The sequence below is a fragment of the Cucurbita maxima genome, unplaced genomic scaffold (genome assembly GCF_002738345.1).
Source record: "Cucurbita maxima cultivar Rimu unplaced genomic scaffold, Cmax_1.0 Cma_Scf00025, whole genome shotgun sequence".
In the NCBI taxonomy this organism is placed as follows: Eukaryota; Viridiplantae; Streptophyta; class Magnoliopsida; order Cucurbitales; family Cucurbitaceae; genus Cucurbita; species Cucurbita maxima.
The window spans coordinates 2,925,947-2,937,379 of NW_019272041.1; the positions used below are offsets into that span (position 1 = coordinate 2,925,947).

Below are 11,433 nucleotides of genomic sequence, written 5' to 3' on the forward strand. Positions count from 1 at the left end.
CAAATTTTTTTTTTTTTTTTTTTTTTTTTTTTTTTTTTTTTTTTTTTTTGCTGTGTGTTTATTACGTGGAAAAATGTGATGTTGAGAAAAAATGTGATATTTTATTTTATAATATATATTTTTTACATAAGTTAACTCATCATAACTATGGTTACTCTTTCTAATTTAAAATGATTTAAACTAAATTATTATAATTTTAACTAAAAAATAACAATCTAGAATTTCCTTTTGGAGATCTGAAATGTTATATAAATTTTTAAATAAATAAATAAATAATGTTTTGAAGCAAAAATACAAAAATTAATTTTTGAACTTTAGGACAAGATTGTAGTTTTGTAATTTTAGGGATTAAATTAATAAATAGATTAGGGAAGAAACTATAATTAAAAAATTATTAGAATTTAAAAACATAAATTAAATTTCAATATTTTTATCATCAAATTATTGGAAAAATAAATTCTTATCTGTAATTTGATTAGTTGGATTGATCTTTAATAAGGTATTTTCTTTTTAATTTACGATTCTTTTGCTGATTTTTTTATTTAGCAAAAAGAAAATGATAATGAAATTCTGGAACTGATCGTGTGAGCGTATGTCGACCGTTGGATGAAGGAAGATGATCTTTGATTATCAGAGTGGGAGCCCATCTCTCGCTTAATCTCCCTATAAATTCCTCTATTCTCGTTACACGCACTCATCTCGTAACTTCAATTTTGCCGCTTTCAAAAGCCCGCGCTCTTTATCTCCTCCGTCGATCGATTCGATTTCCATTTTCGAGGAACTCTGCAATCGCTAAAATCAGGTATTGTAGTTCAGTTCTTTTGATTCTTCGATCGTGTATTTTGAAATTTCTCCTCATTTTGTGGATCGATTTGTTAGATTCAAGTGCATGATGAAATTCCACTGATTATTCACTTGGCTCGTCGTGTTTGTAGCCAATGAGATGGATTTACTTGTTTGGAGTTACTTTATGCGTAGATTGTGTATAGTTTGAGTCGGCAGGGCGTGAATTCGATTCGCTTATTAGTTCCCGATTTGTTCCTTTAATATGGTAGAGAATTAGAAGTGAGAATACCGTAGAAGAGGAGATCGCTTATTAGGTTCCTGATTTGTTCCTTTATTATGGTAGAGAATTAGAAGTGAGAATACCGTAGTAAGAGGAGATCGCTTATTAGGTTCCTGATTCGTTCCTTTAATATGGTAGAGAATTAGAGTGAGAATACCGTAGTAAGAGGAGATCGCTTATTAGGTTCCTGATTTGATCCTTTAATATGGTAGAGAATTAGAGTGAGAATACCGTAGTAAGAGGAGAATTTTTGGATAGTCTCGAAGCTAAAATATGAGCTATTGAATCAAAATAATCCGCACCGCAGTGACCATCGTGTATATTCTTACTGTTATAATTATTTCTGCTTTCCAAATTTCGTGAACGAGTTGCACTGACATTTGATAAATGAAGTAATTGTTTGTAATGAAGAAGAAAAGTACTCGTGAAATGGTGTCTGCTAGTTATGTAGACAGCGCTTGAAACTTTTTATTGATTTGGTGTTAATGCCAAACAAATTCAAGCATGGTTGTCATGGTCAAACTTGATAGTTTGCTTTTTATTAAATGTTTTCCCTCTCTGAAAGACATCTTCCTGGTGTATTATTCTATAGATGGATACTTCAAACCCTTCAGTTTTTGTCAACGCTGAGCTTTTACGCCTGTATGTTGGAAGAAGAGTTCGGGCAGTGATTCAGGTACAGTCTGAAGGCAACGGAGTCATATATGGTAAATCGACAGATAACAATCAGATTGTTGTGAAAGGCTCCCCACCCTTTCCCCTTTCGAAGTTTGTTGAGGTCATTGGAATTGCTGATACTGACAAATCCATACGAGCTGATGTTTGGACCAATTTTGGCGACTCATTCGGTATGATCCCTTCTTGAGCTATCCTTATTCTAGAATAACATTTGAACCAATTTAGCATAATTCCCCTGTACATGTCATCTGAAGTTAATTTATGTTCTTTGAATTGGCTTGAAGAGAGGACCGTTGATCAGTTTTTAGCTAATAATTGATTTTGCCAAGAGCAGAATTGAGTAATGAATTGTGGGATTTCTAGAGCATAAGATACTTAGATCATAAGTTTGTAATCTGGATTATTCCCACTGTGAAATTTAATCTGTATTTGATGTTCATTCTGTATCAAGTTGAATTCAAATCAATCCACGTTAATTAGCTCATATATTACACTTCATTTTTGTTTTTTTCACTTTAGACGATGAACCTCAGATAGATCTGCTTGAAATATATGCTCAAGTTACTTATAGAATCCTCTTTGGATTATATTTTAACGTTGTTTGAATCTGGGTGTGTGATTGAATTTTTATGAACTATCAGATCAAGTAGCATTCTGAATTCTTTGTTCAACTCTATTTGCAGATACATCTACCTTCAATAAACTATGTCAGCTTGCTAATGGGGAGTTCAAACCCTTGTTTATCTGATATTCAAGCTAGACATTCTTTGGTAAGAAAGCTCAACCTCTACCGTCACCTCTCGTGGCACGCTAAGTCGCCGATGTTTCTTCATGTTCTTCTGAAGCTTCTGAGAGATCTATCTCTCATACGGGGTAATGGATATACTAAATTTGAGTATGCAATGAATGTTTGTGTCAGAATATAGTGTAATGAACACTGCTTCAAAATATCAATCAAGAAGCTATTTTGATCATTTTTGGCCGGGGCAGTTTTAGGTTATTTTGATCATTTTTGCTATTTCCTTACCTCAATTTCTAGAAACCTTAAGCTCAAATAGTAGAGTTTGTAAGAGCTTTCCCTTTCCCTATCCCTTCTGATATAAACTATAATGATTGTACCCAAAAAAATTATGATCAAACTTAGTTTTTCAACTTCTTTAATATCTACTTATAACATAAATGTTATATTCAAATTAAGAAATTAGTGATTTACTAAATGTGAGATCAGATAAGATTAAGATGACACTGTCCAAATTTTTATTGTGAGATTCCGGAGAAGGGAATGAAGCATTTATTATAAGGGTGTAAAATCTTTCTCTAACATACGCGTTTTAAAATTGTGAGATTGAGACAATACATAACGAGCAAAAGCAGACAATATCAATTAGCAATAGCCTTTAGCTATTACAAATGGGCATTAGAGCCATGATATTGGGAGTGTGCCAGCAAGGATGCGGGCCCCAAAGGAGATCGGGTTGTGAGATCCCACGTTGGTTGGAGAGGGAACAAATATTTATTACAAGGGTGTGGTGTGAAAACTTAATTTCTCCTTTCAAAACCATGCGACCGACGGCGACTAACAAGCAAGAGCAGAAAATATCTGTCAGTGGTATCGTGGATTATTACACTAGAATCCTATTTTAGATTTTATTTGATTTTTTAGAAAAACCATAATTTAATGAACCTAGTAAACATTAATAATAAGCCCATATATATATATATATATATATCTCGAGAGAGAGAGAGAGATTAACACAATATTAAAAATTAGTCATGATGGTGTTAAGATGAAGAATTAGGCAAACTAATAATACATAAATAATTAATACATAACCAACAAAACGCACACAGGTCCTCGTAAACATTAATAGTCCTAAAACTTGATTTCTCCTCCTCCCCTACTAAATAAAACCCTAATAATTCTGAATTTCGGTGAAAATTCAAGCACAAATAGGACACTGAATCAACCCATTTTCATTACACTCACAACATTTCATCGTCTTCTTCTTCGTCTCATCCAAAACCTTACAGCTTCCATTGCAATCCACACACAACACAAACCTCACGCCCCCGCATCCTTCACACCCTCCTCCGCCCGCCGCTCTCTGAATCCCCTCAAACAGAACCTCCAATTTCCCCTCCTCCTCCATTTTCAACACCTCCGCCGCCCCTCCGATTAGTCTCCCCTTCACAAAAACCGCCGGGACTTTCACCTCTTTACTGTCTATTAACGCCCTCAGTTCCTCTCTGAAACCGGAATCCATCGATATGTCTCGCTCGATCAAGTGAATGCCGTAAGATTCGACGATCGATCGAACCTTGTTGCAGTCCTCGAATGTCTTTCTGATTCCTCGAAGTGTCGTCGTGTAGATTACGACGGCGGTTTCGCCGCCGGGCGGGCGACGTTCCTCGAACTCTTTTTTTAGGGCAATGTCCGATTCTTGAAAATGTCTCGCGGCCGCCTTAGATTTCGGCGTCTCTGAAACGATTCTCTTGATTTGTTCTCCTTCTTCGTTTAATTCTTTCTCGTACGACGCTACCAGCTCTGGATCGAATAGTGGACTCAAACTCCTCCGTCTAGCCGAGAAATGGCCCGAATCGCTTCGGAAACTCTGCCTTCTCGCCGAAATCGGCGTATTCTTCACCGGAACACTCAATTTCAGAGCCGATTTGGGAGAAACTACTGACGATTTCGGCGTATTCCTTCTCGGACTGTTATCCTTCCCGACGCCATTGACTCTGCCACGATTCTCCTTCCCGACGGACCTAATCGCCTTCTTCGGAGTACCAATTTGATTAAAGAACTTCAACGGACTTCTTCGATCCAAATCGACCAATCCGCGAAGAAACACTCTAGTTTTAGGGCTTTTTTTGCCCCGATTTGCCATCGGAATTCCTTCTTCAAGGCCATCCATAAGCTCCCAAGTGTTAATCACTTCTAATTCTTCGCGAGGAGGCGATATCTTCGTCGCCTCTGCAACTAAATCCTTCGATTTCTGATCGGCGTCGAGATTGAGAACGCCGTAAGTGCTGGAAGTTAAAGAGACGACGTGGTTGAGATACTCGCTGCCATTATTGACGACGATGTTCCTCTGAAGGTCCTTCCGGTGGAGCTTTGAAGAGACGCACCCCATTGATCCTTCTTCTTCTTCGATTTCTCAGAGCTTTTTAAGTGTAGAACAGAAGTTGCAGATCCGAAGAGATTTAGTGGATGAGTTTTTCAGTTATTATTATTATTATTATTTTTTTTTTTTTTGAATGGTAACCGTTACTACATCGTCTATACGGGCCCCAACGGTCGAAAATTTCGAATGGGAATTCTTGTTCTTCGGGAATTTTCCTCTCTTCGAAATTTGCCCCATGTTTTTTTATAATATGATTTCAACCCCCCACTTTTCCCACTATTGCAGCCCTTTTTTCCTCTCTCTAATTTTTTTTTTTATTTTTTGTTTTGTTTTTTATAATAATGTTCATTTGGTCTTTTCTTGAATTAAAATTATTAATAAAATTTATTTCATTTAAATTTAAATTTAAATTAATATACATTTAGGACGTGTTATTTATTATCAGCATTACTTTTCTAAAGTCGGATAATTGAATTTTCATAACTTACTAAAAAAGAAAAGAAGAATATTTATTATTACTATTTACTTAATCTAAACTCACCTATATGAATCATTACTGATAAATATTGACTTCAAAATATTACAAAAAAAAAAAATGTGACAAAAAAACAAACAATTATTTGATAGCCAACTTTTTAGTAGAATTTGAATATATACGTAAAAAAAAATTATTATCTTAATGGAGATATTGGAACATTATAAATTTAGTTCAATAATTATTTGATTTTTTTTAATTGTATTTTTTTTTTTTTTTGTCATGGTTTTAACTTTCTTAAAAAGAATATTTATCTTTAGCAATATTAAAAGAAAATTAAATTATTTTATTAGTTTTAAATTTTAACTTGAATTTTTTAAATATTTGTTAAAAGTAGATAAATAAAAATAATATTTATAGGTTTAATTTTAAAAACTAAATAACTTTAAATAAACTTTTTTTTTTATTAAAGTTTATGGAATAAAAGTTGTTTTTTATCCCAAAAAAAAGGGAAACAATCACTTTTCAATTGGATGTCCCATTGAAGGCGAGTCCAACTCAAATCATTATAGGTGTTTTTTCATAGGACAAACGCTATGATGTAGGTATTCCACGTGGTCAAATATAATTGGTTAGATTTTTCATAGCCTCCATGTATACAATTTGACTTGGTTTTGACGACCCATCGTCATCCTTAACAATTGTCAACTGCTTAAACGAACCGACACATCGTTCTCTCCATAAAATTATTATATTTACAAAATAAATGAAGTAAATAGTGATATTAAGAATTATATTTTAAAAATGTCTTAGTGTTCAATGTACATTATAAATTTAATAAAATCGTTTAAATTAAAATTAATTTTTTAAATTATGTTAATGATTTTTTCCTTTAATAAATTGAACATAAAATGGGGTTTACCTTGGATGTAATACCAATTCCATACAATTAACTAAATCACATAAATTCTATTTTAAAAATAAAAATAATAAAAATATATAATTAATGTAAGAAGAATTATTGTAGCGTCACATGTCATCACATTTACGAGAATTATTAGAAACGAATAAACATATATGATTTGAAATTTTTTTAAGTTAGGAAAATCACATGGTAGGTTTAACTTAATTGGTACACGAAATTGATTTTTTTTTTTTTTTTGTCTTAATTAACATCTCATCTATTTCCTTGTAGAGGTTGGGATCCGGTGCACTTGATCTCATTTGAAGATCCTGATCCGTAAAATTCCAACGTCGATCATATGAAATTGAAATGATTTAATAGATAATGGCAAAGTAGTGCGTGGTCCTTCAATTATTGATTTTGTAGGACCTCACCGCTAATTATACTTTGCCATCTTTCGTGTTTTGTCCTAAGTTTTTAGTATTATTATTATTATTTAAACTATGTTTTAAAAAAAATTAATACCATTAAATATATAAATTAGTTTCTACTAATTTTCACTTTTTTTTTAATGAAATTTCAAATTAATAGTAAAAAATAAAATTTAGGATTTATTGAAAAAAAAATGAAAATTTTAAGGTTTATAAACTAAATATGAAACGGCACTAAGTTTTAGATAAACTAGTATAATTAATTTAATAATTAATTCATATATGATTGACAAATTAAATGACAAATCTCAGATTTTTAATTTCACTAAAATATAAATATTATATCTAGATCGACACCTGTACGAGAAAAAATAGTGACGGTCTTAATAATTTTATTCCATCAATCTATTTTATTAATTTAATATTTATTTAATTTGTTTTAGGTTTAATCAAAGCACATTTGATTGAATCTCTTACGATAATGTTCGCGACGACATGTATATCAATATAAATTATATTATAATATTTTTACTTATATTGATATACCTGTCGTCACGATAATGTTTATTCAAGACGTGTTGTTCATTAACCGTATGTCAATGTCATGAACTCTTTATGCATATGTGTTGTATTTTTTTTTATTGCTTTATTCTTGTATTAGCTTGTAATTTAAAATATGACATCTCCGCAAAATCAAATATACTCGAGGGATTTACTTAGTTTGTTACCATGAATCAAGAGAATCTATGATTTACTGTTTGTTACCAAATCTATGATTTCATGGGTTGTTACAATGTAATCTCATTATACACATTTATAAATACATGAGGTCGTGACCCATAAGTCGCAGTGTCATTCATCTTACATAGTAATTTAGTCGTATCAATAAATTGCTAAATTCTCAAATGTCGAACAAAGGACTCCAAAAGAAAAGGAGTCGAGCCTCCTCGAAGGCATGGTAAAAAATGACTAAGACTCAAAAAAAAAAAAAGAAGTTGAGGCTCGATTAAGGATAAGCGTACTTTGTTCGAGGGGAGGTGTTTGATGATGAAAGTCCACATCAGCTAATTTAAGGAATAATCATGGTTTTATAATCAAGTAATACTCTCTCCATTAGTCTAGGCCTCTTTGGGAAGCCCAAAACAAAACCACGAGAACTTATGCTCAAAGTGTTCATCTGACAGTAACTAGTCATTAATTCTTAATACTTGAAGTTTTATGTTATTTACGCAGCTGTGTGGTTTGAGTATACATTGGGTCCGGTCAAAGGCAACACGAGATGTCGATCTAGACACAACATATGAAAATAAATCATAATATTATATTTTTAGTGAAGTTGAAAATCTCAAATTTAATAAAAATTGGAATTTAAAAAAATTAAGGAATTGAATATGTTTTGTGTGGATCGTTCTGAAATAAAATAAAATAAAAAAAGGGTTTTGATTGGCTGCAGAGCTTACACGACAAGAAGTTGTACGTACTTCCATGCCCATAATGGAATCATCAAAATTATTTCAGAGTACACACTAATCTTGAGAATAACAAAGAATCATTTTCCTCTTTCACCATAAAATCTCATTTTAATCCGTTACTTATTATTTCGCGATTTTAAAATACGTTTTTTAGGGTGAGTTTTTCGTAATTCACCTTCTTTAGAGGTCGAGTGTCCTCATCAGTACTGATGTTCAACTCTAATACCACTTGTAACAGTCAAGCCTACTAGTAACAAATATGGTTTATTATAGATATTTTTCTACAATTCATCCCGTTAAAGCCCCAACGTCCTTACTACAATATCATCCAATGTCTGGCTCTAATAACATTTGTAACAGCCCAAACACACTGCTAACATATATTGTCCGAGTTGATCCGTTCTCTTCTCCTAACCAATATGGGACATCACGGTCCATCCCTCTTGGAGGCCAACCAACATCCTCGCTCTAATTAGAGTTTAAGGTTTATTTCTAAATTTGTATTTAATTCAATTTTTTTAATTGAAAAAAAAAATCCTATTATGTCATCAAAATAAAATGAAAAATGAAGAAGTTAAAAGATGAAAATAAAAAATAGGTACAAATTAATAATAATAAAAACCTAATAATTTTAGATTTGGTTGGTTTCCTCTTACCCTTGATACGTGTTTTTTTCTCCAATTAGCATTTTTTAATGTGACGATCAAATCTCAATCATTAAAGAAAATATATTTTAAAAAAAATTAATTTATTTTAAATGTTCTTTTATTGTCTATATTGAATATTATTATCAATAATTTTTTGTCCTCAATATATATACACAGTGAGATACATTGAAGAGATCCAATCGGATAACAAATCATACAGCTAATTTACTTCTTGATTTTTTATTTAAAAAATAAAGCAACTATAATTGAGGAAAAATAAAAAAAGAAAAAAAGAAAATAAATTGAAAATTTTCGATTAAAAAATTGACCTAAAGTATGTATTAAAAAAACAAACAATTTTGATTTATAAAAAGCCTCAATAATTCCGTCATCATTGTAATTAATGCCCTTGCCTCCTTATTAGCCGCTAGCTGGTCTCATTGTTTATACCATATTTGCCCCTCGTTTTATTTTTACTTTTCTAATCATATTTAAAAATACACATATTTTTGGGAGATTAAAAATTTATTAATAATATAATTATCACCTAAAATGGGAACGGTTGGGTTAGATGGACCAAACGTTTAGTAAGTATTAACCAACCTACCAAACCCAAACAACAAATCTAATAATAAATAAAGGCTAAATTATTTGTAAAATTTTTAAGTTTAAAATAATATTATTACCTTAAATTTTGGATGAAAAATGATAATTATTGTTGTAATTATTTTAAAATGTTTAAAAAATATTTCCAGCAAAAAAAATTAATTATTTTTTAAAAAGTCAATAATTTATAAATAAATAAATATATATATATATATTTACATTCACATGCCAACAAAATGAATTATAAAAAAAACAATAAATAAATTGTTAGGTTTTGGTACATTCGAGACAGAGGTGAGCCATTTGAAATAGCGACGCCGGGAAATGGAAAAAGATTTAAGATTATTTATTTATTTATTAAAGATTTGAGAAAAAAAATTATGTTAAAAACTTAAAAAAGATAATTAGAGGGGAAAATAAGTAAATCATCTGCGCTCCATATCAATCCACTGCCGTTTTGTGCTTTCGCTGTCCGTACCAATTTCACAAGGCAAAGAAAAGAATAGTCAGAAAAATCTCTCCCAATCTCTCTCCCTCTCTCTCTCTCTTTGTTGAATCTTCAAAAGACGTCTTCACGACACGCCACCGAGCTCCATCCAACCGGAAGAATTTTTCTCTGTTTTTTTTTTTTTTCCTTTTTCAATCTGTATTCTGTGGTTTAGTTCACTCTGTTTTACTATGCCGCAAGTGGATCTGGAAACTCTGGTTTCTGCATGTGCCGGCGGCGGTGCTCACGACCGGAAAATCGCCTGTGAGGAAGCTTTGGCCGATGGAGATCACCGGCAGGAAGATGAGAACAGAGAAGTGACGGAGCAACCGGAGGTTACTCCGGATGTTCCACCGGAATCGTTTTGGCTTTCGAAGGATGCGGAGTACGATTGGTTAGATCAGAACGCTTTTTACGAGCGGAAAGATTCAACAAAAGGAAGTTCGAATTCCACGAATCTGAATCCTAGTGTGAATCCAGTAACTAATTCGAATTCTCAGCGGTTTTCGTTGAATTTCAAATCCAAGGCCTCGATTCTAGGTCTTCCGAAGCTTCATAAGGCTTTCTTTGTGGATACGAAGAATCGTCGCAATTCGAAATCTGGAAACTCGAGGTTGTTCCCTAAACAATCGGGATCCTCCGGAAAATCGGACTCTGCGCTAGTCGAACCGTCGTCGCCGAAAGTTTCGTGTATGGGGAGAGTGAGATCGAAGCGAGATCGGAGTCGCCAGTGGAAGAATCGCCGCCATCCCTCCGAACCAGCGCCGCCGCAGGAAAATCCAGACAGAAAAGACTCCAAACGCGGCTTCTTTTCGCCTTTACGGTCTCTTTTCCGAGGTTGGAAAAAACCTCCAGCGGTTAAAATAACCTCTCCAGTAGCCGGAAACCCGCCGGCAACGAAAGCGTCTGATAAGATCACGCTCAACATCGAAGCACTAACGCCGGAATCTCATCCTAGAAGGAGCGTGGAGATCGAACCGCCCGGTTTGGGCGGTGTTAAGCGGTACGCATCGGGAAGGCGGTCAGGATCCTGGGTTGTCGGCGACGGTGAGTAATCGCCGGCCGACGGAGTCTGCTACTCTGAGCTTCTCGGTACCTTGTGGCGTGGGATGTCGGCGGGGCCATCGGGATTAGGTGGACTAATGGTGGGCCCACGTTTTTTTGTTCGTATCGTGGACGGATGACGTGGCACTTTGATTTAACCGTCCTCATCTCACTCTCGTGCTTCACAAGTAAATTATTTAAACGATCCCTACGGGTTTCGACATGTAATTTTGCCTCTCCTTCTTGCAGTTATTTTTCAATGTCATTTCTTGCATGCAACGGTGCCGTTTTGTAAATACAAATTGTGTGTGATTATTTATTATTTGGGTTTTCGTTTTATAATACCTTTTATATATGTAAGGACTAAACGGCAATGATAAGTACTTGAAGGACTGGACTGCAATTTATTTTATTTTTTGCTTACCAAAAAAAAAAAAAAAAAAAAAAAAAAAAAAAAAAAAAAAAAAAAAAAAAAAAAAAAAAAAAACAAAAAAAAAA

At 33.2% G+C, this 11,433-nt stretch overlaps 4 protein-coding genes across 4 annotated transcripts in view; 2 read left to right on the forward strand and 2 right to left on the reverse strand.

Annotated features, from left to right (window-relative positions):
• The first annotated feature begins 677 nt into the window (after window positions 1-677).
• Window positions 678-2,718, forward strand: LOC111498639 (replication protein A 14 kDa subunit B-like). The gene is made up of 3 exons (XM_023149961.1): window positions 678-802; window positions 1,659-1,914; window positions 2,428-2,718. The coding sequence occupies exons 2-3, from the start codon at window positions 1,659-1,661 to the stop codon at window positions 2,490-2,492; spliced, it is 321 nt and encodes a 106-aa protein (XP_023005729.1). The 5' UTR covers window positions 678-802; the 3' UTR covers window positions 2,493-2,718.
• Window positions 2,719-3,477: 759 nt separating this feature from the next.
• The window catches only part of LOC111498692 (alpha carbonic anhydrase 1, chloroplastic-like), an 11,901-nt gene continuing 3,945 nt past the window's right edge, over window positions 3,478-11,433 (reverse strand). Inside the window, exon 7 of the mRNA XM_023150032.1 lies at window positions 3,478-3,493. The gene's annotated coding sequence lies outside the window, so the exon portion shown is untranslated. The remainder of the gene's footprint in view (window positions 3,494-11,433) is intronic.
• Window positions 3,685-4,878, reverse strand: LOC111498830. Its single transcript, XM_023150202.1, has one exon. It carries the CDS (start codon window positions 4,876-4,878, stop codon window positions 3,685-3,687), a length of 1,194 nt encoding a protein of 397 aa, XP_023005970.1.
• On the forward strand, window positions 9,829-11,273 carry LOC111498691. The gene has a single exon (XM_023150030.1). It carries the CDS (start codon window positions 10,083-10,085, stop codon window positions 10,944-10,946), a length of 864 nt encoding a protein of 287 aa, XP_023005798.1. The 5' UTR covers window positions 9,829-10,082; the 3' UTR covers window positions 10,947-11,273.